General features: G+C 40.3%; 2 protein-coding genes and 1 long non-coding RNA gene across 9 annotated transcripts in view; 1 reads left to right on the top strand and 2 right to left on the bottom strand.

The window, feature by feature from the left end:
* Positions 1-4,944, top strand: part of JAK2 (Janus kinase 2) — an 84,337-nt gene extending 79,393 nt beyond the window's left edge. For all 7 annotated transcript variants that reach the window (XM_085528422.1, XM_015848916.3, XM_015848915.3 and 4 more), the window contains one exon: positions 814-4,944. In XM_085528422.1, coding sequence (XP_085384548.1) covers positions 814-921 — 108 coding nt within the window. In that variant the 3' untranslated portion in view covers positions 922-4,944. The remainder of the gene's footprint in view (positions 1-813) is intronic.
* A 6,645-nt stretch (positions 4,945-11,589) lies between these two features.
* LOC107306105 (relaxin-3-like) lies at positions 11,590-14,005 on the bottom strand. The gene is made up of 2 exons (XM_015848927.3): positions 13,711-14,005; positions 11,590-12,113 (listed from the first exon to the last, which is right to left on the bottom strand). The coding sequence occupies exons 1-2, from the start codon at positions 13,931-13,933 to the stop codon at positions 11,746-11,748; spliced, it is 591 nt and encodes a 196-aa protein (XP_015704413.1). The 5' UTR covers positions 13,934-14,005; the 3' UTR covers positions 11,590-11,745.
* A 9,771-nt stretch (positions 14,006-23,776) lies between these two features.
* LOC146753963 (uncharacterized) lies at positions 23,777-24,590 on the bottom strand. Its single transcript, XR_014939192.1, has 2 exons — positions 24,435-24,590; positions 23,777-24,331 (listed from the first exon to the last, which is right to left on the bottom strand). It is a non-coding gene; the product is annotated as an uncharacterized LOC146753963 (long non-coding RNA).
* Positions 24,591-27,401: the final 2,811 nt, after the last annotated feature.

The raw sequence follows: 27,401 nt of genomic DNA, 5'->3' as shown, positions 1-27,401 counted from the left end.
CATCTGTTAGAAACTACATTCTTCCCATTTTGATCCTAAAAGGCCACAGATCTTGAAATCTTCTGGGTGTTTGTAGCTTACAGGCTGCTTTAGGCTCAGGTCAGTGTGAGAATTTCAGATTTGCTGAAAAGAACTGAAAGCTACATTTGTCTTGGGAGCTTTTCAGGTAGTTGTTGAGCAAAACTTGAGAAATTTTGGAAGTATGAAAGTGTCTGGATTAGATTAGTGAGAAGAGTACAACTGCAGAGATTGTCATAGGATTACTGTTCTGTATGTTTGGGAAAGGACTAAATGCCTTTTTAGAGTACACATTTTCAAAACATAATTTTGGTCTACTTTTAATATTATTTGGTTCAGCTTGCATTTGTGTCATCTGATTTTATATGAATAATAATAATAATGTAAGAGTCTGAAGATGTTAAACTTGCAGGGAAGCTTAATGTAGAATTACTGTCTCTGTAAATCTTTTTTTGGTCAGATTTGTAAAGCGTTCTTTAAAATTTGTTACTTTAAGCATATTTGAGCTTCCTAAAAAGTGAGAGCTAGCAAAAAAGTAAAAAACTTAGCAACATAATCTAAGTTTCTTACGTGCTTTGAAAATTAGTTCAGTCAATTTCTATACTAACTAAAAGAAAATCTCCACAAAGGCTTTTTGCTGTCCTTAAGCAAGAAAATTGATGACCATTACTAAAATCTTGCTATACTGTTGTGTCACTGTTGGGTGGAAGGATGCAGTTACGTTGGATAGTCTTTGCACTTAATTGTCTGTAGTATCTATTTATATAATATTTATTTTCTGTGTTTCTCTTCCAGATTTATGCTATCATGAAAGAATGTTGGAACAATAATGTTTCCCAGCGGCCCACCTTTAGGGATCTTGCTCAGCGAGTGGATCAAATAAGGGACAACATGGGTGGATGAGGAAACTGTCCCTCCTTAAGAGGATATATTAGAATGCAGAACAAAATGTACTTGGTCTGCTGTGTATAGTTGACATATGTGCACATGTGCATCTCTCTTTGCTGGGAGTAAGATCTGCGTGGCAAATATCTTTTATGAATCTGCAAACTGAGGAATCCTGCTGGTTTTCTTTATCAGGATATATTTGTTACAATGAGAACATGTTGAAATTCTCAATAGGGAAAGAAATTATTTTTCTAAATGGAATAATATTAATATATGGTCAGTCTACAACACCATTATTTGCCTTATTTGGCAATGCAAAAAAGAGGTGAAGAAATATGATGAGATTAAGAAATAAGACTGTATTTCTTTGTTGAAATGGAGATGTGTAGAAAAGACACGTATTCTTTTCACTGTGAGTATGTAGTGAGTGACTGGGCACCCTGTTTTGTGTGTTGCACAAGGGCTTGGTTTGTTAACATGCTTTTATAACTTTCTGTTGTTGTTGCAGAAGTGGCTTCTCTGTGTAACAAAACGGAATTGGTTATGTAATCCAGCAACTTTTAATGTGCCTGTTTGAATCAATGATCAGTCAGCAATATATGCAAAGAAACATAGGCCATGTGATGTACTGTAAGTATTTCTAGGGGAAGGAAAAGGAAGTGAATTGTTTGTAATTCGGACAGCCTGATAGCTTACTTGTGTGAGAACTGTAATTTAAAATGGAAAAGAAAGCGTTAACAATTTTTCCTTAATCTTCTTTTCCCATAAGTGTTAGAGTCTCTTTACATGTCTGAGGATACAGCGATAGCAAGTAGAATTGAAGACATTTCATGTTAGAGTCTTCAGTTTGTTTCTGAGTATGAAAAAGCCAAACATAGTTCTTTAAAATGTTGCTATTTTACTCTTTCCATCTTTGTATTTTTTATGCCGCCCTCAGTGTACTTGTAAATTGGAAACTTTCTAAAAAAAAAGATTAAAAATACAGAAAATGTCCTTCTATTCCTCACTTTATTGTGATCACGATCTTGTATTTTCCTTCCAGTACACTAAAAAGGTTTATGGCTCAGTATATGGTATGGCCAGTGACTTCCGCATTGAGTTGACTTTGGGCCAATTCATTTTAAAAATCTTCCTTTTTTTTTTTTCTTATTCTAAGACATAGCCTGTGACCATTTGAAAGGAGGAAAATATATGTGCAGTTGCTTCACATTTAGCTAGAGGCAAGAAGAGAACTGGAAGGAGGTCAGAGTTACCTGAACAGATTACTATGTGTAATTTCACATCTGAAGTAAATCTAACATTTATGGACAAGGCAACAATTTTGTTTTGCCTCCAAGCATGAAACCTGGGGATAATCTTGTATCTTAAAGCAGTAAAGGTTTCAGATTTTGTTTATTTAAATTCAAATAATCTGGTTGTTTCTACATGTCAGATGTTGTTGGTAAAGTACAGTGCTTGTTGTTCTTGGAACTTTTGCTGAGGTTCAATTAAGCCTTCACAAGCTCACAAATCCTTAAAATCCATACATGTATTGGGAGTGAAGTGTTCATTTATAAAATTTGTGGCAGTGAATTTGTGGAATAGAGGGATTACTTCGCTGTGAGGCCTCGTTAAGATTTATGATTAATTACATCCATCTGCTCAGAAGCTTAAGTAACTTTAGTTAAAAAGTAGGGATTTCTTGCTCGGTGTAACATAGTGCCAGTATAGCAATGTTTTGTACCACTATGATCTTTCTTTCCCACAATTGCTCATTCAAAGTTATGATTTTATAATACGGGAGACTGCTAAGTAGGGAGAGCAGCATCAGCTCTCTTTCTGCCCCTTGCATTTAGTAAAAATGTTGCTGGGTTTTCTTCATGTGAAACTCTTTCACAGAACCTTTAAACTAAATTTGCAAGCAGTTTATAAGCTGCGGAGAAATGTAGAGTACTCATGTATGTGTTCTCTGTTTCTGTACATTGCTTTCAAGACAATTTAGAAGTTTCAGGCAAGGAACACCTTTGCATTTGTACTCCCAGTTGTGTGTGCGTGTTTTTTGTAGCAAAAGAAGATAAAGCTTTAAAGCATCGAAGCAGCATTTTAGCTGGGGGTAATGTATGCAGGAACTATGTAAAATTTGCAGTGTGTGGCACTTGGTAGCTAACTGGTTTCCAACATATAGTAGACTAAACATAATTTATGTAAAAATCTCAGGGAAGTTTTGTGTAATGCAATGAAGAGATCTTCCAGTCTGCTATTTTTTCAAGTGAATAAAAAGTCTTTTGCTTGTTCTGCTGCCGTATGATTGATTACATAGTCTGATTGCTTAAATATAGTGTGGAACTCAAGGATAATTTTTTTAAGTGTTTTGTGGACTTTTTACTTTAATACTTCATAATTTTTAGAGAAAGCCATATCTTTACACTGCAGTATAATTTTGTGCTGTTGGTCAGGAGCATATGTAGTCTGTTGTACTAAGTCAGTCTGTGCAAAGGGCTTGATCGCTCAGAATGAGTATTCTTACCTGGATGAATTGGACCAAGTAGTGCATAGGACTCAGGGGATACATGTGATCACCTGCAGTGTCAGTGTTTAGGTCTTGGAGCAGACAGAATCATGGTTTTCTCAAAAGCTGTAAGGATGTAAATGCAATGATTTGTTGAATTTGCTAATGCCATGTGTAGTATCTTTTTTTTTTTTTTAATAAAATGAAATAATAATTAAAAAAACAAAAAAAACCAAACCTCCCACCTCCAAAAAAAGCCCCGCATTTCAAGAGCAAATCTATGGTAGATTTGTAGAATGCCGTATTTTTATATAGTATTTTTATTAACAGAATCTTCTTTGTTGTTGTTTTTGAAACTTTCTTCAGTTGGCATTACATTTGTCACACTTTAGCGTAGTCAATATGCTACCCAAAATGCTGTGATTTATTGTAGGAAAAGTGCTGTTTAGTGCGTACATGACTGCTGCTATGATGTAGAATTAAAATACTAACTACTGCTTTGCACTTATTTTAAGTGAAAGGATTTTCCTGGAAGTGCACAGTGCATCTTAAAACAAAGAAAAAAGTCTCTGCAAACAAATATTGTCTAATATAATGTAATATTGGTTTGTTTCTGATCAGTATGAATAGTCTAAGCTTCAAAATCCATTTTTAATAATGCACCACAGCCTTGCAACAGTCATGTAATACACCAGAAGAGGAACGGATTTTTCAAGAAAAGAAACCCAAACTTTGTCAAGTTGTATTATTAAAAGCTTCCATAATAGAGACTATGATCGCTATGTGTAGAGACAAAACTATTAAAAAGGTGTCGAATTATCTTAATTAGTTTTAGAAAACAAGTCTTTAATTGTTGTGTTTGCTTGAGATATGGCCAGCTGTATTGAAATGTTTGAGAAACGACGTTACTGCATGAAGTATAGAGAAATGTTACTCTTGTGTGAAGAAAGCAAACTTTTCAGGAATGTGTGAGCAGAAAAAGCAGGAGGGATGGACTCTGAGAGCAGGAGGGGAAGCACAGAAGAACAGCGGGACTGTTGGAAAAGGATGCTGTTAAACAGTGAAGAAGCGTTCTGAAGTGCACAACGATTTACACAAAGAACTGATAACGTCTACTGAAAATGCCATATCATGACAAATGTGCTGATGTATTTCTGAACTCTGTATTGTCTGCCTTAAATCTAAAATTCTTAGAGACCAGTCCTGACTGAGAAATACGAGAATGACTATACCAAAAGAAACTGCTTAAAATTTGTTCAATGCCAGACAACGATCTTAAAAGGTGTTTTTGTTTTTGTTTTTTCCTGAATTTTGCTTTTTAAATGAGAGGTTTACAATACTTTATATTAAAGTAGAAAAAGTCCCTTTGGGGGAACAGAAAAGAAAACTTATGTCACTTGTAGTTGGACTGCAAATATTCAGACACATGGCTTGTTGGAGAGAACACAAAAGGGGATATTTTCTAGAGAACTGTGTATTAGTAACTGAAACTTAACTGTGCATTTCTTTTGAGTTTGGTTAGTAGAAATAAAATAACTGAACACAATGAATGGCACGTGCCTGCCAAGCTTTTCTTTTATACAATTCTAGAACTATTTTTTTGGTGTTTAAGTTGCTGGTGAAGAAGACTGCTCTGTTTTAAAGGGGTGAAATGCAGCATATACAACTTAGTGACCTTCCCGGGGTAGCTACATGTAGTGTTGACCCTTTTTATTAGGAACTCTTTTGTCCCAAAATAAAGGCTGACTTTGGGTGCTCCCTGAAGTTAAGGTTGTTGTTTTGAGAGGTGCTATATATATTATATATATATAGATAGATAGATGTATGTATGTATATATATGAATGTATAGGTACACCATCAGATATATAATTAAGATACTATACTGTGGTGGAAATAATTATTCTAGTTCAGTTACTGTTTCCAACACATGCAGGTGTCTTATTCAATTTGAGCCACCTTTGAGGTGACACTGACTCTGAGTCAAGAAAAAAGAGGAGGGGAGATAAGGGAGAACCGGGCACTTTGGAGCTTGCTGTTGTGGCCTTGTCCTGTACGGATCTCCTGCTGCATGGGATCCACCTGTGCAGTGCAGTGGATGTAACAACCAAGTGCATACAGGGGAATTCTGAGCCCTGAGCAGTGTGCTGTGGCTGCAGTGCAGGTCAGAGTGAGGGTTGAAGTGGCTCATTTCTTGTAATGCTTTCTCAGGGCTAAACAACTCCTCCATTAAGGACCAAACAGCTTGGAGTCACACTGATAACTGAAACCCTAAATAGTGTGACACGGGGGGAAATTTTGGCAGATTTGAGGCAAATTTGAGAAATCTGAGTTCCCATTAGGAAAAACAAACAAACAAAAAAATGGGAAAAAAAAAAAAAGAAACCACAAACAAATTAATCAGATGTTAATTTAATCAAAGGAACACAAGCACCTTTCCAAATGAATGTTGTATTTTAGGGTAATTAATGGGGAAATTGAAAGAGACGATCACGGTGAACTACTTTTATCAAACCACAAGCCACTCTGTAAGAAAGTATGTGGAATCAATTGCTTTCTGATACTTACAAAGTTACCACTAAACGGACCAGGGTTTGTGGAGGTGGTTGTTCATTGATATAAGTAAATTCTTTGCAGACCTCTCTCCCACCCCTATCAAAGTTATTCCTGATTGCTGTTGTGCAATATAATGCAGAAATATTCCATCAGTAAGGATTCCATAACTTCTACAGGAAATCTGTTTCAGTTATTGATTTTCCATTCTCTTGAGCCTTTGTCCTGATTCTGGAACAGCTTTCATTGTTTTTTGTGCCATGTTGTGTAATATCTTGACATTACTGCTGCCTTTACGTATCTGAGGACCTCTGCATTTTTTCTTTTTTGCCTCCATCTTCTTTCCTCTGTTTAAAACAACAGTTGTATCTACACTTCCTCTACTAATATACCTTGTCTTCATCTTTGATGATTTTCCTACTGTTTGGCAGACTTCCTCTTTCCCAGTATGTGATGTTTAGATGTGGACACGGTACACGGTACTACATCCATACTTATTTGTTATGCAGAGGAGTTGTGTCCCTTAGAGATAAAATTCTCATTTACACGTCCTATTTGCCCATTTTTGCAACAATATGGTGCTGTTACCTCATTCTGAGATCAGCCATAATATCAGATTCTTTTCTATAGCCAGAAATGACTTGTATTTATGCTTTCAATCATTTCTAAATGTAAGAAGTGCATTGCCTAATTTTTGAAGACCAGTCTGAACTCTTTATCTCTGAAGATAATTTCAGTCCCTTCCTTCTAAATGCCACCTGTAAATGGTTCTGTATCTTTTATTGAATTCTTTGTGCATCTTTATTGGCTCCCTTCTTACAAGCAATTAATGAAAATGTCAGGTTGTACAGACTTAGAAGAGGATGATCTGAAGTCATTTTCGTATGTCTTTCTTCCCTGTTAGCACACCTTTATAAATCGTTCCAATACCACACTGAGTTTCTGACTGTTATCAGTAGTTCAGCTCAGTTTATGTTACCCTGGAGTACTTAAAAAGATTGTCAAGTAAGTCTACATAACATTTTTTGCTGCTAAGACATTGGGACTGAGTGCAACAAGTCTGCAGATGACACCAAGCTATGAGGTGCAGTCGACAAGCCCAATGGACAAGATGCCATCCCAAGACCAAGACAGGCTCAATCAGTGGGTCCAAAACAAATCCAAGTGCAAGATGTTGCGCCTGGGCCACATAACTCCCACTCCCAATATAAGCCAAGGGATGTAAGGATAGAGAACAGCACTGCCAAAAAGGACTTGGGAATACAAGTGAATATCAAGCTGGACATGAGCCAGTGATGTGCTCTCACAGCTCAGAAAGCCAACTGCATCCTGGGCTGCATCAAGAGAAGCACGGCCAGCAGGGCAAGGGAGGTGATCCTGCCCCACTACTCTGTGCTGGTGAGACCTCACCCCCTGTACCGCATCCAGATGTGGAGTACTCAGTACAGGAGAGATGTGGACCTGTTGCAGTGCATCCAGAGGAGGGCCACAAAAATGATCCAAGGGATGGAACACTTCCCATATAAGGACGGGCTGAGAGAGCTGGGTCTGTTTAGTCTCCAGAACACACCTGTCCCCTTGTATGTTACTAAAATAAAGTCACAGACAAAAAGCTGTTGCATATTGGCAGGAGAGGAGCTCTGGCCTGACTGCTGAAATCTCTGCCTCTCAGGAGTGATGCACAGATGGCACAGGAGAGCTGGGGTTGGGCTGGCACTGTGCCTCATCTCATATGAAAAAGGATGAGTGGGAACTGCACCCTCACACTGTGCTGCCACACAGGGACCATCCCTGTGTAGCGGGAATTTCACCTCTTGGCACAGGAGCATAAGGTGTAAAACCACAGAGGCAAAGAAGCACTCCAGCAATGGCCTTTGATGCTAAGACTGGTTGGTGCTGAGTTCAACTTCTGCAGGGCCAGAAGCGCAGTCATAGGGAAATGTATTTTACCAAACCAGTCACTCAGGGAAAAGCTTCGTACTGGTATTGAATATCCCAGATGGTAACCGGAGAGCTGAAATCACAGTTTCAGCTCAGGTACAGAGGCAGAAAGTGTCATCTTACTACACCTTTTTTTCCAGCTTGTCAGAACAAAACTGTTTCTGAAGATGCCCTGCTCGGTGCTAGCTGCAATTTCATAAAGACTGCAAGGAGCTGGGGATCCTCAGGTCGAGCTGCAGGACCCAGAAATGGTAAATATGCCCATCCTGCTGCGGACTGCGTAGCTGTCCCACTGGAAGGACAGCACACAGCTTTTTCAAAGTGCAAAGGCTGTAAGCAAGTTTTGGCTTCCCTTCTGAGATTCCACATGTGAGAAACTCACTGCCTCACATATCTGTGTTAAAGTACTCACAGACATCCTTGGATTCAGGTGTGGCCTGTCACATCTGTGGGATTTATAGTATTGCAAATCAAGTACAAGAGAAATCCGGGGCAGGAGAAGTGTAGATGCAAGGACAGTTAGATGAAGAGACTACCAACAGATGAGCAGATACACATTCTATACCATAACTTTTATTCGTTCTGATTCTCTGGAATATGTAGGTTGGAAATGCACTCTGTGGAGGGACAACTTGATACCAGCAGTGCAATGGTCATGTAATTGATGGAGCAAAAACCCAGGGGGAAGGGCTAACAGCTCCTATGTTTGTTCCCAGGATGCAGAAAAGCTGTGTCATGAAAAATTCATTCAACTTATGATGGGTATGTGTGGCACAACTGAGAAGAGCCTCTTTCAGCTCCTTGTTGGTAAATGCTCACATATAGTGCAGCACACAGAACAAAAATCTAACCACCTTATGCTCTCTGAGGAGAAAAGTAGTTTGCATCTCCTGTTGTGTCTCTGCTGTTTCATGAGGAGGGACTGTAGTCTCAGAAAGTCTCCTGAAACCCCAGTGTTGAGAGAATGACGTAGACACAGATGTGATGCACAAGGGCTGCTCTGGAATTAATGTCTCCTAGTTTATGATGTTGGGGGTGGTAGTGGTGGTATGGCAGCAGAGACAGAACCCTCCCAGCAACATTCCATTACCTTTTGTTGCAGTATGACAGATGACAACAGGGTGGCAGTCTGACAGAATGACATCTGATGTGAATGTGTATATGAAGGAAAGGTGTACTGCTGAATTTCTCTGTGTGAAAAAAAATGGCACCAAATGAGCTGAGCATTTATGGAGACCAAACAGTGGATGAGAGCATAGTGAGGTGGTGGGCGATGCATCTCAGCAGTGATGATAGCAACATGGAAGACAAGCCATGTTCCAGATGGCTATGCACAGCTTTTGCATCCTGAAATGAAGAGTGGCTTAATCAGCTCATGCGTACAAATCAGGTAACAGTGGTGACTGTTGAAAAATGGTGTTTTGTAGCTGAGAACCTGCTCTGCCAAATAGTGGTCTTCGCATCTGTCATCATTTCCATTAAAACAAATAGGGGGCATTACTTTCAGACTGACCTAGGTATTATCCATGTGTCTTTGGGCAGATTTTTTCTAAGAATTCAGTCAGACCTGCATCAGATTTTATGCACAGTAAAAACATATAATCCTGGACCTCTCCTTCATTAGGATAAACTTTTTTGCAGACACATATAGCTGTGTTAATATGGCGATGTGGTAACATATCATTTTCTACTCACAAACTTCAAACAACAGTTGAGAAGATGGCTCACATGTTAATAGATTACTCAAATATTGACCACTTCTTTGGAGTTAAGTTCACATCAATGGGACTGCAATTTCTGTAAGCAGTGAGTTGCTAAGACAATGCTGTTTGCATTGCTCTAATTGATCACTGAGAGAAATGGAGGGGAGAAAAAGGCCAATTTATTGTAGAAATGTGTGTATTTTTTAACAACTTTGACGGTAAACACAGTGTGTTGCTTTGAACTGCTGTGTGCATATTTATGCTGCCCTATATGTACAGTGGTACTAAGCTTTCATGTTCACCATCTGGATCAATATGTTGACTCAATATTTTTATATTTTGAGCTGTCTGGTTCAAAACATCCTTGCTTCCCCTGTGTAACTAGCCAGGCATTTCATTTTATGTGTCAAGTTTGATTCTGGTCTTAAAGAAAGCATGAGTGTTTTTGTGTTTGGACGGTGAGTCTGCGATCAGCAGCAGGCTGCATTACACCATGTGGTTGAATCTGCTGCAGCAGTTGAGTGTTGTGCAATGGTCAGCTAAAGCTACAGTGTAAAGAAACTACTGCAAAATTTGACTTACCCACAGAGAAAACAAGTGGAGGTCTTTAAGGACTCGATTTTCATTAAAACAGAACCAACATCTTACAGTATAAATGGAATCTAATATTTTCTTTCAGTAAAACACAGGCTGAATTTCAACTTAATTCAACTTACTTGACATCAAGTGTCACAGCTGCCCTGCTACAGCCTTTAAAGACTACAAGAGGACGGTTAGGAAACCAGATAAAACCACAGATTTTACCTCTTCTCCAGGTGATGCACAATGATGCATCTTGACTCATGACTGTGACAGTGCCTGTTTATGACAAATCAATACTGATGCTTCATGCTTTCACCTTTAGCTATTTATAGTTTTAACACTGGGTTGTGTTTTACCAAGAAGTTAAACTTCAGACTGCTCCGTTCAAGGCGTAAGCTAACAAGTGTAAGACAGGAACTGCATCTTTGTTTCACTCTAGATATAAGATGACCTGTTCAAGGTGTATGTGTGTTGGGAGGCAATGCTCATGGTGAATGCTCCTTCTGCACCATCTCTGACTAGAACTGATGTGGTTTCAAAGTAATAAAGATGATTGATGGATGCCTAAGTGCTGGAATAATATCTTAGGAAAAGAGATAAGGAAGTGATGAAATAATCACAGAATCGTAGGGGTTGGAAGGGACCTCTAGAGATCATCGAGTCCAACCCCCCTGCCAAAGCAGGTTCCCTACACCAGGTCACACAGGTAGGCGTCCAAGTGAGACTTGAATATCTCCAGAGAAGGAAACTCCGCAGTGCCCTTGGCAGCCTGTTCCAGTGCTCCGTCACCTTCACCATAATGAAGTTCTTGCGCACATTCGTGCAGAACTTCCTGTGCTCCAGTTTCTGGCTGTTTCCCCTTGTCCTGTCTCCACACACTGCTGAAAAGAGCCTGGCCTCACCAGTTTGCCCCCCCCCACCTCAGATATTTATATACCTCAGGTCCCCTCTCAGTCTTCTTAATCTCATTAACTAGTTGTTCAATCAAAGATCACTTCTCAAAAGAAGGAATATTTAGCTTGCAAGTGTTCTACACTGGTAAGATTTTTAGAAAGATATTGAATAAAACAATTCTGCAATTGTTAGGAAAGGGGGTGGGGGAAAAAAGTGTTCAAAACACTCAGCAAGCTGAGTCTGCGTTTAGGGGAGTTTCAATAGGCAAAGTGTCGTACAGCTTTGTACTGTGACTCTCATCTCAACAACATCCCTGGGTGTTCTTTCCCTCAGAAAGGATAATTCTATTATATTTAACATAATTATACTTTAATGAAACACTTAAGGTCTTCCTGAAATGTTACAAATATAATTACATTTGCAGTATAAGGGTAATGGCCAGATATTAAGACGAATTGTGAAGACTTCTTAAAAAAATATAGATTTAAAGTTACTGCAGCAAAACTAAGTCATTACAGTTACACTTGAGGATTTTTATTTGTTTATTTATTTTTTTTAAAGAAAAATGGTGCTATTGACCAACAGACAAAATCAAATACACAGTTTTCTTCCTCTGCACAGTATTCAATCAAGTAGCACTGCGACTAACATAGATTTCATGCACGAGTGCAGAGAGGGTTTTAAACTCTGCATATAGTACTGATTTCAGCTTTCGTACAGCCCCACTTGCAACACATTCCTGCCAAACCCAGAGACTCCCGTTTTCTTCTGGGATATCTGGCCCAAGGGTAACTGCTGGGTCCTAGGGGGGCTGCTATTCCTGCTCCTCCCCTGTCCCTCTGAGCAGCCTCTTCTGCCTGGCGAAGAAGTTCTTTGAACTCATCTGCCACAGGCTCGTATTCATTATAGTCACTTAAGCTATACAAGTCCTTCAGTGTCTCCCATCCAAGAAATGGGTTGCTTCTCTGCATCTGCTCCACCTCAGGACCCAGCACTGACTGCAACTTGAAGTGTCCCAACAGTTTGTTACTTGCTGCTTGAGAAGAATCTGAAAGAAAAGACTTCAGGTTAAGACTGCAGGATTACCAGAAAGCACAGCGTTATGCAGCAGCAAGGGAAAACCCATTCAGGACAATAAGGAAAGCATTTTTATCTGGGAGAACTGCTGTGCTGCAGAGATTCCATCTGTGATTAATTTATGCATCACTTATAGGGGAACCCCTCTTTCCAAGGCCAGGCTGCCTGTCAGACAGAAGTGTACCCTGAGATGCACACATCCCATTACAACTGCACTGTTACACCTACAGGTCTGTCCATCCTTCTGTAAAGAAAGTTCTAAGGAGGTGTGTGCAGAGGCCACACAAGGCTGTGACAGGCGAGTTAGATCAGATCACTCCTTTCTCATGCACAGTTACACAAACTGGTAACAAGGTGAAGTACGGAGGGAGAAGGATTGAGCATTGGGCTTGATTTGCAAATATTTCATACAAACTGTTTCTTACACATGACATGATGTCTTTATTATTTCACCTGACCAGTCCTTGGGGAGTGTCTCAGAACGCACTTTGTCCCCCTGGCCCTGCTGTTCCCATAGATCCAGTTCCACTTCTATTCACCTTGCCCTGTTCCTCTTGATTTACTTCTGACAGGGTGAGCAGCACTGCTTATTTCAGCTAACATGAGGAGAAAGAGCTTACGTTGCTCTAAAGTTAAACAACCTGAAAGAAGTATCTGCCTTGTACTCTCAGTGCTGTCACTTTGGTCTTATTTGTTTCAAAAGGCTGAAAGAACACAAGAATATCCAGTAAATGTTATCCTTACTTCAGTAAGGACAACTGGAATTTGGCAGATCTATCAAAAAACGTCAAATTAAAAGAAAGTAGCAGTCGTAGCCCCTTCGTTTTGTCACAGTTACTGCTGCTCAGCAGCCACCAGGGCAGGAAGGCTCCCAGCCCAGCGGGATGGCTGGAGAAGGTGCCACACAAAAGATCAGCAGCTTCTCATGTACTTTAGAGGCAGTGGTTTGTTATACTTGTTATCTACTACTCAACTTGTTAAAAAGGTAGAAAAAATGACTAATTTGCCACACAAGTAAAATGCTATTTTGCTCACAGCACGCTTAAATGAGAAGAAAGCAGCCCTTCATTGCACGTCTCAGCCATAATTCTGACTAACAGTGTCACCTTCACACTCTGAAGCATCAGATGAGAGCCAGCACCTGAAGTCACCGTTACCTGAGCGCATTTCACAACTTGTTGGAGAGCTCATCCAAAAGCCGACCCCTCCTTACTGCGCTCCACTTAGTTAAGATCGAGCGGAACGATTTACCCGTGAGATACTTGACGGCAGATCGCGGTCAGAGCTCCGCCCGTCGGGATGCAGCCCGCAGCGCTGAGCGCGGACACGCGGCGCCGTGAGCCGCCATCACCCGCACGTCGCGGCGCGGGGACAACGCGTTCCGCCCCCGGCACGGAGCAGCGCCGGCACCGCGGGGAACTTCCCCGGGGCAGCAGCTGAGCCCCCGCCGTCTCCGGAGCTCGCTGCTCCCCTGCCCCTCGGTTCCCCCTGTGTTTCCGTCTAGCAGACGGACGAGCCCCGCGCCCGCCCCGCAGCTCCGCGCCGTCCCCCGGTTCCCGGGCACTCACCGACCGCGGGCGCCGGCTCCATGGCCAGTAGGGAGAGTCGCTTCCAGCGGGACCCGCCGCAGGTGAAGATGACGGCACGGATGAACTCCCGGCCGCACAGCTTCACCCCGTATCCGTCCCCGTCGGCCGCAGGGAGCAGCGCGCCCCTCGCTCCGGGCTGTCCCGTCACGGCCGCGCTGAGCAGCGCCGCGGCGGCGCACAGCAGTCGCAGCTTCGCCCCCATGCCGCGCCGCCTTCCCGTCCCGTCCGGTCCGGCCGAGCGTCGTCGAGCCCGACCGGCACCCCGCACTGCCCCGGCCTGCCGCCCGCATCGCGCCTTTTATGGGCTGAGGGCGGCGCTGAGTCACCGCCTCGGCCCGGCCCGGTCCCGCCGCCCCGGGCAGTGCCCTCCCGCCCCCGCCGCCTGGTGCCGCCGCTGCGGGGCTCGCGTCCCGGGTGGGCGTCGAGGTTCGTCTCGGGAGCGCCGCCCCGTCCTTCGGGAGATGGGAAAGGGCTTTCTCCTGCCGCCATCGCGGCCCTGCCCAGGGCGATGGAGCTCCCCGCCCGGCTCGGTCCCGCCCGCTCTCTTGCCCGGCACCGAGCGGCACCGAGGCGTTAGGGAGGGGCGCGAAGGTTGCCATCGTCCCCGTGGGAACGGGACACTCTTCCACCTCCTCCGCTGTGCTCCCGGTTCACTGCCAGGTGTCGGCTAGTGATGCTGTCTGGAATGACTTCAACGTGTGAACAGCGTCTCTGATAACTCCTTCCCAATCTAGATTGTGCCGAACCGCTCAGATCCTCAACACTTGGGCTGAAGCAAAGGTACAGAAGGCAGCGCAGTGAAATAGACGCCGTTCCGCAGACCTGCGGGTGCTTGCAGTGTTGTAGCAGAGCCTGAGCTCCTCCCGGGACCACGCTGGGACTGAGCCCCCGCCGGGGCCACCTCGGCTCTGGGAGCAGCCCCCGGCGGCGCTGGTGGGGACATTCCTCAGCCCCACCTCACAAGCTGCGCTCCCTATGAAAGCAAACATCGCTTCGTTGTGGCTGTTTTTCAGCATAACTGGACAGCAAACCCCCGCTGTCCCTTTTCTAAGTACTCCTACTACAGAACACACACTCCAGCCGTGTTTTCCGGGAGGTCTCTTGTGTTCTGTGCTAAGCTGGATCTAGGAAGTATGCAAGATGCAAAGTTATGCGTGCTCGGACTTCTTCCTTCTTGGTCCAGTGTGCAGTATTTTGGATGGGGCAGCAGCTTCAGGAGCAGACACAGACACCACCTTTACTACTAGAGCATGGGGTCCTGCCAGGTGGAAGCTGTCAGTCTGAAGTTTCTAAAGGACGAAACCTCTATCTGTTTATATTTTGGTTATCTTACGTACAAACTGAGCAGATTTACTGACAACCTGCATTTTATAAAGAAAGCAGCAGCTTAACCTTGTTGGTGTAGTAGGCCCTTCTGAATATGTGCATCACATTTTATGGACCTCTGGTAACCTCGTTGTTAGCCTAGCTGGAGAATGTCAGGGCAACAGGGAAGGTGCCTCTTGAGTTCGGCAGTGACTGACCTGAGTAGCTTATTTAATTTGCAAACTAGTACCAATTATTTTATACCCTGATGCCCATAGAAAATGATGGATCCAGATTTCAAAATTTAGGATGTGATTTTTCAGAGCCTTTCACCAGGGAATTTCAAGGCAGGTGCCGTCACATTGGTTGGTCAGTCTGGCTGTGAAAGCTCTGACTCTGAGCATCTTAGTTCCAAATTTAAGTGGAACATTTTTACTGCAATACTACACCTCACCCTCCTTAGGCCAAGGCAGGCATTAGGGTGGCTATCTTTTTTTCTTCTCAAGAACTCATTTTTGCAGCTGTCTGAAGCACATAACCTCTGACTGCAGCTGCCAAATGCCAGTGTTCAACCAAAGACCAGAAAAGAAATAGTCCAGAAAAACTTTCTAAACTCTGGTGCTTCTTTTTCGGGGTTACAAAATGCAAAAGAGCATTTTCTGTGCCTCTGTTACACTAGTTGGTAGGTGATAGAGTGTGAGCTGTCAAGGAGACTTCGGAGGGAATGTCATATCAAGACATTTGTGTTCCCTCACAGGAGCTCACGCTGCAGCACTCATCATCACTCGTCTTATAGAAAGGCATAGGCTGCAAATTCTCTTTTACTACGATTAAAGACTGCAACAGCAGGCAGTGATTTAATGAGTTTTATAAAGGATTGTACCTGAATGAGCTGGCAGCGGTCTGACATTGCTTGATGTAACTCTGCTCGGTGCTGTGTCACCAGTAGGGTGTACTGCTCCGTGTTTTTCCTGCAGCCATATTTTAATAGCAGTGCCTGCGCACCTAGGGCTTTTGGCTGGATCTATTGTGATTCAAATAGTAGGTTATAAAGATGCATACTAGTAAGCTGGATAACTTTAAATCATATAGGCTTTTATGCAGAAAAGCCTAGCTGGCAATCTTTCAGCAATTTGCCATGAATTTAAATAAAGTCAGAGGCTAAGCTGGTTCATCATAGCTGGAAAAAACTACCTGTATTCAAAACAATACACCATCATTTACCATGAAGTGCCTTTTCTCTCTCTTGTAATAAATTCTGAAACTATTGGCTGATAGCAATCAAATTTTATAAAGTGTGATTTGTGAAAACAAGCAGTTAGGTAATCACACCCTTTAATAATAATTTGATAAGCTTGGATACTTGGAACAAAAGGTTTATTCCCACATTAAATATCAGGCAATCCACACAAAAGGTCACACTGACGACAGAGGTGTTTAGATTTTGTCAGTTTCTTTTCATAGACTTCATTTCAAATCCAAGGAGTTCACTTCTTCAAAAACACAGTTTTTGGAATTTGCTCAGACATGAATTTTAGACACTTCTTAATACTGCTTAATGCCAGAGAGAGGGGATTCTCTTTGAAAAGAGAAATACCACTGCATGCATGTGTCTGGTGACCACACGTCATTTTTATCCAGATATCTAACCAGGGCTTTATCAGAAAGAGGCAATGGGTTTTGGAAAGCAGCAGCTCATCTTTAAGGAAGTTATTAGTTTAAAAAAATGAAGAAGTCCAAGCACTTTTACATAGCGTATTCCAAGATTAATCAAAGCTTTGCTTCATTGTCTGTAATACTCATGTGTCCTACTGAAGTGAGATTAACTATGGCTAGGACAGTCAGTTATGGCTTGCAAGTAGCATGCAGATTCTTGTATCCCAAAGAAGGCACATCCATAGAGAAAACATACAGAGTTTAATTCTGACAACTTAATCATGACTTACCTCTCACTTTCCCTGAAAAATCCTGCTCTGAGTGACACTGATTCAGGATACATGGCTGTCATACATTACAGCCAGAGCAACAACAGGATTACCGTGGTAAGAGTAGCTTGTGGGCTAGAACAGGTTCCCCCTGCAGTTATTCATCTCTTCCCCAATGATTCTTGAAAACAAAGACAGTTGCTGTGATTTATTACAGGAAGTGTCACAGCTGAAGCCAGTTGAGCACCCATGATAGAAGGGATTGGGATATTTTATGTGCTTTATTTATTTGTTTCTGAATACAACTGGTGTGATGATTATGAACAACTTGTGTTGTAAACATTTGCTTCCCTGAAGTAGACCCTGTCAAAGGCAAGCTTTTCTATTTTCTACATTGTTCTCTGAAGAGAACGATACTGTTCAACCTCTCTGAATAAATATTCATTAATAAAGAATTAGAACCTTCCAAACAGAAGCATAGTTTACCCAGAACTCTAAAGTATAATTTACCCAGAAAACAAGCAGACAGATAAAAAATCAGAATAAACTGGCAGAAAAGTGACTATAATGTTAACTTCCTGACCAGCTTTGGCATATTCTGTATAGTGCATGTGAATGCATTTCAGAGTTTGACATCATGCTGTCCTGTTTAGAGTATGTTTTAACCTTTCTCTTATACATTTGTAGGCTTTCACTGATACTTCCTGGATAACACTGAATTAAAAATGCTCTATCTCTCTTTTTTTTGGGGGGGGGCGGAGGGGTGGGGAACTGGAGGAGGGTGCTCTTTCAAGTTTAATCCTGGAGAGAAAAACAGTATGAAACAGAAGAAATTAAGCCAGGTTGACGTAGTGCACAGCCTTTCTACTATCTCTTAAAATAGTTGTTTGGGTCATTGTTTTGCTTTGCATGCTTAACATTGCTTTTAGATCAGACACCATAGCCAGCAATCTGTCTCAGTGAATAGAATTAGGATATTCACTAATTTTCTAGGACTTAAAAGTAAAACTACAGTAGGGACCACTAAAATAGCTCTCTTGTAAAATATCTTTCATAGGATTCAAAGGTAGATTTAAAGGTACTGGTGAAAACGTACAAATACCAAAGCAAGCTGGTGTCTTTGTTTTTCTTTCTTGGAAGAAGGAGTATCAATAGATGATAGAACATCTCCCTCTTTAGCACTTGGAGGGAAAATAGCAGAGGGTCTGCTATGTGAAGAAAAACTAGTAAGCAGGGATATCCATGTCCCAAGAACAGAACAGATCTGAGCAGCGTTAGAACAGATGGTTTTGTGGTGAGAGATTGTGTTATAGTGCAGGCAGAAACTGTGGACTCCATCCAACCTGACCTTGATCCTCTCCAGGGACTGGGTATCCACGATTTATTTGGGCACAACTTCTCTATGTTTTGTAAAGTCATCTTATAAAAGGATACAATTGGCATTAAATTCCTTTTCTTTTCTTCAGCCGTGTGTTGTTTTGGTGGGTTTGGTCTGCAAAACACACATTCAGGCTACAGGTCTCTCTACCTTATCCTCTCCCCTGCAAAACACACGTCTAACCATGCCCAGAAGGTCAACATGCGTGATCCCCAAGGCAATGGTCGTTCCATGTGCTGTCCTTCTATTCTCTGTCATCCCATGCTGCTTGTCCTCAGCATCCTGCCCCTGGCCACCTGGAAGGAACCCCAGAGATCTGGATATCCAGGAGCTGCTCCATAAACATCCCTGAGTACCAAAGTCAGGGGCTGAAACCAAGATACTATAACCAATTTTACTGGCCTGCATGTTAAAATGTGTCATTTTTGAAAACATACAGACTTTGTTAACATTCAGATGAGAGAGACATACAGAACCAGTTATAAAAGTGAATGTACTGTTAGGACTCATCTTAGACAGCTATGAAAATTGTCGTATTTCTTCTACTTTAAAAAGCTCTTGTTACATGATCTACTCACCTATCTTACTGCAATAATATCTCAGTAAAGTAGTCTTCAAAAAGCATCCTCAGATGACTTAAGCTTAATTCATTACTGGATATTTTTAGGCATTTGTTTTTCATCCTTGCAATTAGATTAATACTAGACGACCTTCTATACAAAACACGCAAACAATCTGTCTTTAAACACAATTTCCAATAGGCAAAGTTACATTGTTTTCCAATTGTAACATTTGAACACAAAATATACTAAAATTATATTCTCAGTAAAGCAAAGGCATGCAAAAAATCCTTCAGTTTTTCAGTACTTTTAAGGCCTCTTGGATGTGCCCATTATAAAATCATGCATTAATAGTTTTGCTTGCTGCTAGCCTAAGTTAATATTAATCTCCGTAGTGAAACTGATTTCATGTAAACAAATTATCCTGAGTTTCAGAATGTCAAACAAGCATTAAAAAGATAGAGGAAATAGCTACATAATTTGTTTTCTCTTTTTGAGAAATTATCTTTACTCATACTTTAATACGGATTTTCATAAAACACACAGTTAGTGAGTGACGTGTTTACTTCTGACCTACTTCTGATAAAAGCTGTTTATGCCAGAATTTGAAGCAGAGATGGTGAGTTCACTGCCCAAAGAACAGGAAATAAAAAGGATCTTTTCCCTCCTCCCCCCTCCCCAAACAAGTAAGTTGACAGGCTATTGCTGACTTCAAATTAATCTCTGCATCCTCAAATATAATTGAAAATTGGAACTATTTGACACAAAATATGTATCTGCCAATTAAATTGCTTTTTGTTGATTATCATGAGTACAGCCAGCACCACACATTTTTCCTACAGGTGGAAGTTATTTTCAGAGTGAATAGGCAGCACTAATTCTTTGCTTCTCTCTAAGCAATACAACTATACTTCAAAATAGATATTTTCAAGAGATACATCCAGTCTGAAAATCGTTACTTCAGAAAGTATTAATATTTAAATTTCTTTTTGTTTGCAAGGGCACTTATTTATATTTTATGATTCATATACAACCAAAAACATCATTGCAATTTCATTTTAGATACTAAACTTCAGTGCCGTTCTTCTTTTTTGCTGTTTCCAGAACTTGCTTTGAGACTTTCTGATCTTTTTTCCAGGTCTTCACAGGTGAATGGTCCTTTTGGTGGTTCTATAAAAGTGTGTTCAGTGTTTTCTGCCACACCTTAGAAAACAAAACAAAGACAAAAACACATAAAGAGAAAAAAGACTGATTGAGTTATTCCTATTTGGTCCAGAAAAACAAAATACCATGTTGCAGACATGTACTTTACAAAGGAGTGGCAGCACTGTGATATAAAATTATCTTTAAGGAATTCTGGGCCAGTGGGATACAAGTGCACAGAGGTATTTGGCCTGAAATGAATGCCTTCCTGAAGCTGCATTTGTTTGGAAGAACTTCAGTCAAAACAATCAGTTGTATTCTTGCTGCTGTCCCTGTTAGCTCTTTCTCTTAAAGCCTGCAGAATTATTCTGATAATTATATTGCGCAAGTTCTTAGGAATGGAGGCATGAGACGCAGCAGACTTAGCATCATGATGCATTTTATACCGACCTCATACTGTATGTGACTAATTAAGTGAGTCTGGGAGAAGAATCACACATGCACATTATGGAGTGTATGTGCTTTAAGAAGTAAATTCCCTCTTTACGCTGTCGTAGATATGACCAATTTGGGCGTCCTTTATGTTCTCATCTCAGGCCTGGCTAAAGGACGTTAGAGTACAAGCACAGGAGCAGGAGGAACACTGCCAAAAGTGTACTGGTTACAAAACATTTGCTAGGACTGTTATCCAAACATGCAGTCTTAGCAGCGGTGCAGGGAAAAGTTGTAGGGAGCAGAACGTGCTGGGTAAGGCTGGAATGAAAACGTCTAGGATGGAGAACCTAAAAAACAAAGATAGGGACTGAACATCTTAAATGAGTTGTGGTAGTCTGACTGTGTTATAAGAAAACATGAAGATTAGGCAAAGGGTGTTTTGGTTGATATCATTTTGTGCACTGCTGATTATCTATGTCATAACTTCTAATTCAGCCATTACAGCAGTGATCTGAAGCTCTACTTACATAGATGGAATACTGTCATGCAGTCCAGATTGTATTTGTTCTATGAAACAGATCTACGTGCTGAAAACTCCAGCTGCAGTTTTGGTTAGTATTAGAGTGCTTGTGTTTTCCAAACATTAGTAAGACCCAAATGGATGACATAAATTAACACTTTCAGTGACTGGTAAAACCACAGTGATAGTCTAGATGCAAATGACATCAGAATACGGAACAGAAAAGAGGTGTTAGCTGGCAGATGTTTCAGATGACCACATCTCTACGCCTGTCACTCACATGCTCTCAGACATATACTAGAACAGACTTCCCTGTTAAGCTCTTTGTCAGATAGCTCGGAGTACAAGGAGAGAACTTTTGAAATCTTGGAACAAGCAGACAGAATGTCATGGCTAGCAGAGAAGTTTTGTGCACTGGGAGTCTGCCTATACAATCTCTCTCCTCCTCTAATAATTTGTCTGAAAACAGAAATGAGTACCTAGGCTGAAGGAACAAGCAGAACAACACAGATAGCAGGTCCATGACTGAAATTTATGGAGACTTTGTTTATTCTTTTGTTCCCAGAAAAGATGCACCTGTGGGCAGTTCTGTAGCTCTACCATCTCCAAAAGATTCAGTTCTGGTACACAGCCTGTAGCTTTCCAAAACAGAAATGGAACACAAAATGAATATGTCCCTCTACATCCTCAATTTTATACTTAGTTAGTCCAAACCTAAACAGCAGAAGAAAAACACTAACCCTCAGTTTTCATCGTCATGTATGAACAAGTATGTCATGAGAAAATGTTTTTCAAGTAGACTAGAGACAGAATGAAACAAATATGAACAAGATAAGAGATAAAATACTGGATGAAACAGAATCAGAGAAGTTCCCTGGTAGTACAGAATGGCTGCAAAGAAAAAAGGAGAGTAGATGCTGTGCTATTTGATCAAGGGGCTCAGACACAGGGAAGACTATGGAGACAATGAAATAACTGCATTTAGCTTAGGAGAGCTGCACTGACTCTTAGGCTGAACATTGACATACAATAAAGGGAAGAGTGAAATTAAAGAGGCAACAGTGGAAGTAGATTGGTGTAAATTCACCATAAAACTACAGAGATGAACCATGGCATGCAAGCAGAGAAGTGGCTGAAAATGTGCCTGGAAATGGACACAGGTATCAGCTGAGTAAAGAGAACAAGTATAATGGCTATAGGTCAGTTGTGCCATGAAGCCTTCCCTTCAGCCACTTGTTTTTTACCATAAAATAAACTCCTAAACACATTTATTTCACATAATTACAAACTTCATTCTGGTTTCCAGTCTAGATTCATTTTGGTTAGCTCAATCTCTTTTATTCTAGTGCTGAAATTAATAATTAGTTTAACTTCCCTCTAACTTTCTTATATCTTACCCTGCAAGTAGAATGTGTAGGCATAAATCTCTGTTGTGTTTTTGGAAGGCTAAACAAACCAATCACTTTGAATTCTCTTACAAGGCAGCTTGACATCCTCTAATAACTTTAACTCTCTGGTGATTTTAGATTTCTTATACAGTGCATACATACAAAATTTAAAGGAAAGTATTATTGTTTTTCTGCATCAAAACTTTTCAGTCTGTACTCTGACTACAGTTGTGGAATCTCCATTCTTGCAGATGTCCAAGAGACAACTGTATATGGCCCTGGGCAACTGGTTCTAGTTGGTCCTGCTTTAGTAAAGCAGAGATTAGATCAGATGACCTTTAGAGGTGTATTCATACTCAAATGTTCTGTGATTCCATGATACCAGAAAACCTCACCTGATGTTCCCAGGCTTCATCAGATGCTCAAATAACTTCATCACTACTGAGTTATATTAATTCTGTGACCACCTTATGCATTAAGGTTCTTCACTATGACTTCCAGCTGGTGAGTTCTGATGGTAGAAATCCCTATTCATCTCTAGCTTCATGCTGTCCTTCGTATCAAATTGAGTTCTGCTTTATTATGTCAGTTCTTCAGGTCACCAGTTATTGTATTACAGTTCGTTTGTCTTCTTGATAAAACCAATCAATTTTGTCATTCACAAATATCATCAGTATAATGTACTCACAATGTCAAATACAAAACAAAAGCAGATTCAGACCAATTCTTGAGGATCCTTTTTATAACCCTGCTAAAATAAAGCCTTCTTCTTTAAGTAGAACATTTGATATCTTCTCTTTACCCCAGTTCTCACATTTCTGCTAATCTCAGTGTCCTTCATGGTGGCTTAATCTTACTGTAAATGCTTTCAAGAGTTTATTGTGCATCTATCACATTTACTTTGGAAAAGAGAACTGATTTTGTTAGAAAAGACACAGTTAACTTGGCATACTAACATTAATTTTATTGTTCATTTGGCTCCATGGCTTTTTTTCTCCTTATTTTCTTAAAAACTTCATTATAAACCTTGCAAATCACTGAAGTTTCCCTAATGGATCCAGAATTAAGATGATGACTTTCCACCACTGCTTTCCAAATATCGTATGACATTACTGTGTCCTCACTAAACACATCGTATACTCTTTTCATGGGGCTTGCCCTAATGTATGATCTCTCTTGGAAAAAAAAAAAAAAAAAAAAAAAAAGCAATGAAAAATGCATTTTTCAACAAATCCCAAATTCCAGACTTTGCTTCTGCATCAAACCAGCACCAATTTCTATGACCCACATGATTTCCATCCCTCTGCTTATCTGCCTTGTTGTATTAAGAAACAAATAAATGTACTTAGGGGAGTTTATTGAAATGTTCACAGATATACATTAACAGATGCTGGCAGTAGAACTTCTGGGTTCTGCTCTTTTATTGCTCTGTTTAAAGGAAGAAATTTTTAAACAAGGGGTGGGGTGAGAGGTGGGGGGGGGGGAGGGGAAGGGAAGGGGCAGAAGAATCCCAATATTATTTAGGACGTTCAGCACATCAGCACCGTTAGTTTAGCTTGGCCTTGACTGACTTAAGACTTGTGTGCTCCTATATAATTTCTTCGAAAACATTAAATTGCTTTCTGGTCACCTTCTCATTTCTTATTTTACTGTCGATTAGAAGACAGAAAATGCTTCAAATGAGTTTTTAACATATCTAACATAAAATGAGATTATATACCCAGTTGAGCACACACATATCCACCCAACTGCATGCAAAATGCAGTAAGCAAAGCACTGCATTCTTTTCCAGGTGTATCTTAGTGCAAAGAAAATGACCTTGTGATGCTCTTCCTGGAGCACTGTGTCCAGGCCTGGGGCCCACAGCACAAGACATAGTACATAGAGCTGTTGGAGTGAGTCCACAGGGGGGCCACAAACGTGATCAGAGGGCTGGAGCACCTCTCCTGTGGTGAAAAAAAGACTGATTGAGATAGTTATAGTGAGAATGGTTTTAAAGTAAAAGAGGGGAGATTTAGGTAATATGTTAGGAGATAATCCTTTACTTACAGAGTAATGAGGCATTGGCACAGGCTGCCCAGAGAAGCAGTGGATGCCCCATCCCCAGAGACATTCAAGGCCAGGTTGCATGGGGCTGTGGGCTGCCTGATCCAGCAATTGGCAACCCTGCCCATGAAACCTTCCAATCCAAGTCATCCTATCATCCTGTGAAAATTAAGTCACCGTTTTGTTTTAAAGATGAGTCATTTTGTCATTGGTCTGTACATCCAAAACACTGAAAACAGTTGCCTCCTAGTTCTTTCACTGCAGTCAGTAGAGTCTGACTGAAAATAATGATCAGTAATATTTATGAATAGTTTATACCGAGAAAGAATTTGGGTCAATTAGCAAACACTTTATTATAAAATCTCTCTATTGCTGCTTCTCATGGTCAAGAAAACCAAAATATTAGCTTTGAGAAATCCCCAAATTTCAACAGAACTCCTTAAGTTAAGCATCTCTGACCTTTACATTTCTGCAGTGATCCAAAGAGTGTCATGTAATTGCTTTTCAATATTTTACTGCTTGATTTTATTTTAGCTATAAACACATCTAGGGTCAGCCTTGACATCTCTTTGCCCTTCAAAGATTTCTTTTCTTTCGAGTCAAGATAATAATTCTTGTGAACCAATATAGTTTACAAATACAGAAAAGCACTGTGAAGATAACAGAGCTTTTAAAGACAATGTAATACATCTCTACAGACCATAAGAAAACACTTTCATAACTAACATTAAAAACAATAATGCAAACAGTACCATCTGAAGTATAACAATGCAAAAAGTACATCAAAGAACTTCATATGGTGTAGAAGCTTAAAAAAGCCTCAGCATACTACTAGATTTTTTTCTTTTTTTTTAATTACATGTACTATCTAAACATATTGGTCGATTCCCATTAATTAAAGGTGCATTTAGTGTTTCTTAGATGTTCCTCCCTAGTGCACAAAAAGTATGAAAAACACATTGGTCTTTACTCCTTAGAGTTCTACTGAAAATATGAATTGTACCAAAAATAAGCAGTCTGAAACCAGTGTAGTTAAGATAGTTGAGTTACTTAAGAAGTCTGCTTCTTCCCACGGATATTTGTAACTCAGCATAGGGAAAAAACAGTACATAATTTAGTATATCTAGCTTAACTAAGTGAGTTGCATAAGGTACAGGAAACTGAATACTAGCTGCCTAAAGAAATATATTCTAGAAAAGAAAGTACAAAGAGAGGATTAAGAAAGTTATCTTCATGTATCAGTAAAGCAAGTAATTAAATCTGTTCTTTTCTTCTGCTTTCTAATTCAAGAATAATTTAAAGGATTTGTAATTACTTAAGGTTTCTAGCATTTATTCATCTCCATTACTATTGATTTAGCCTGAGCTGAACAATTTCTGTTAAATTGTTACTAATTATTTCTTCAGACTATGTTGATGTTGCTATCTTATTTACAAGGTCATTGAGCATCTAAATAGGTAGAATTAATTTTTTAGACAGCATGGTAAAAAAAAAAAAAAGAGGTGGGGGAGGGGAACAGATCTAATTACATATAATTGTACACAGTAGGAAAAACAACATTCACTGTAGTGTCTCAATACTATTTAATCTCTTTCCTGAAGACTTACCAACAAGCTGTTGTTCTTACAAAAATATCATCAACAGGCTCCAGCTTCCTGACATCCATAATTTTCAGATCACTATTTTTCAGAAGAAGTAATTACACTGTGGCTGACAAACCACTTAATAAAATATCAAAATAATTAGATTTTATTTTGTCACCAACAAGAGACTTAGAGATTCTAAAGTAAGCAAGCATGCTGCCTGTTAATTAGCCCCATTGTGGTCCCAAATATCCTAAGCCTCGTAAATTGCTGAGGGTTGATGTGACAAGATAAAATAATGACATGTAATTTAATGTTCTCTATTTTTCCCTTCAATTTAATGATGTGTGTAGTTTGCACATGTATGAAAAGTACTAAGGGATCCTTTGTTCGCTTGCTGGCACATAAGGAGTATATGCTTCTAAAATTCACAGTGGCACCTAAATGAGCTTCAATTTGAAGACGCACATGGGGAGGAAGTGGGGCAAGGTTATGCTGATGAAATACACGTATTTCCAAAAGGAAACTTTCTGGAGAAAAAGAACAAAATCAGACAGTTTATTATGCACAGATAATAAAAGGAAAAGGATAATAAATAAAGTTTTAAGTTTAAATCTGTAAGAGTAAACTAAAACATGACTTCTTAAAAAGTAAACCACATAAGTTTCAGAGTGACAGCTCTTTGTAACCACAGTAATGAGGGGGAAAAGAAAAAAGGATAATTAAGTGTCATGGTTTTGTGCTGTTGCTGTCAATATTCTACATCATAACATCATGTGCAGTATGAATCATTAATTAAGGGTATAAATAGTGGAATCATGTACAAAGGAAAAAAGGTTAAAGAGAAAGTAAGTTTATAACTGAACGATACAGATTGCTAAGGGAAAGTTATATGGTATTAAAGGTGTTTGAATGGGACAAACTGTTTTGATGGTATAAGAAAGTGTAATTGAGAGTATGTGGAAGTGTAATTAAGGGTATGTGGAAGTGTGATTGAGGGTATGTGGAAGTGTGGAAGGTTCATGCTCCAGTTCATGGAATGGCAGCGTCCCAAGTTCTCAGCCCTTGGAGGAGAACTACATATCCCAGAGGACATCGTGGCCAGAGATGAATCACCAGAGGAGGACATATATAATCTCCCTCCAAGGCTGGAATGCTCTCTTCTTCTTCTCTCGCTCTCTGCGTTCCAGCTCTGTTGTCTCTGCGCTCCAGCCCTATCGCCTAGAGTAAACAGTAGGCCTCCCGGTTTTCGGGGATTTTCTCTCTCTCTTTCTCTCTCTCTCTCTCTCTTGTTGGATTTATTAGCCTCAATTATATTGTACTATATTGTGTTATCTTGTATTCCAATATCGTATTTAGTAAAATAAGTTTCCTCCTTACATTGCTG

The sequence above is a fragment of the Coturnix japonica genome, chromosome Z (assembly GCF_054131305.1).
Source record: "Coturnix japonica strain WE chromosome Z, WE-NBRP24, whole genome shotgun sequence".
Classification (NCBI taxonomy): domain Eukaryota; kingdom Metazoa; phylum Chordata; class Aves; order Galliformes; family Phasianidae; genus Coturnix; species Coturnix japonica.
The sequence above is the reverse complement of the archived record's forward strand: the minus strand, read 5'-3'. Positions and strand labels throughout refer to the sequence as shown.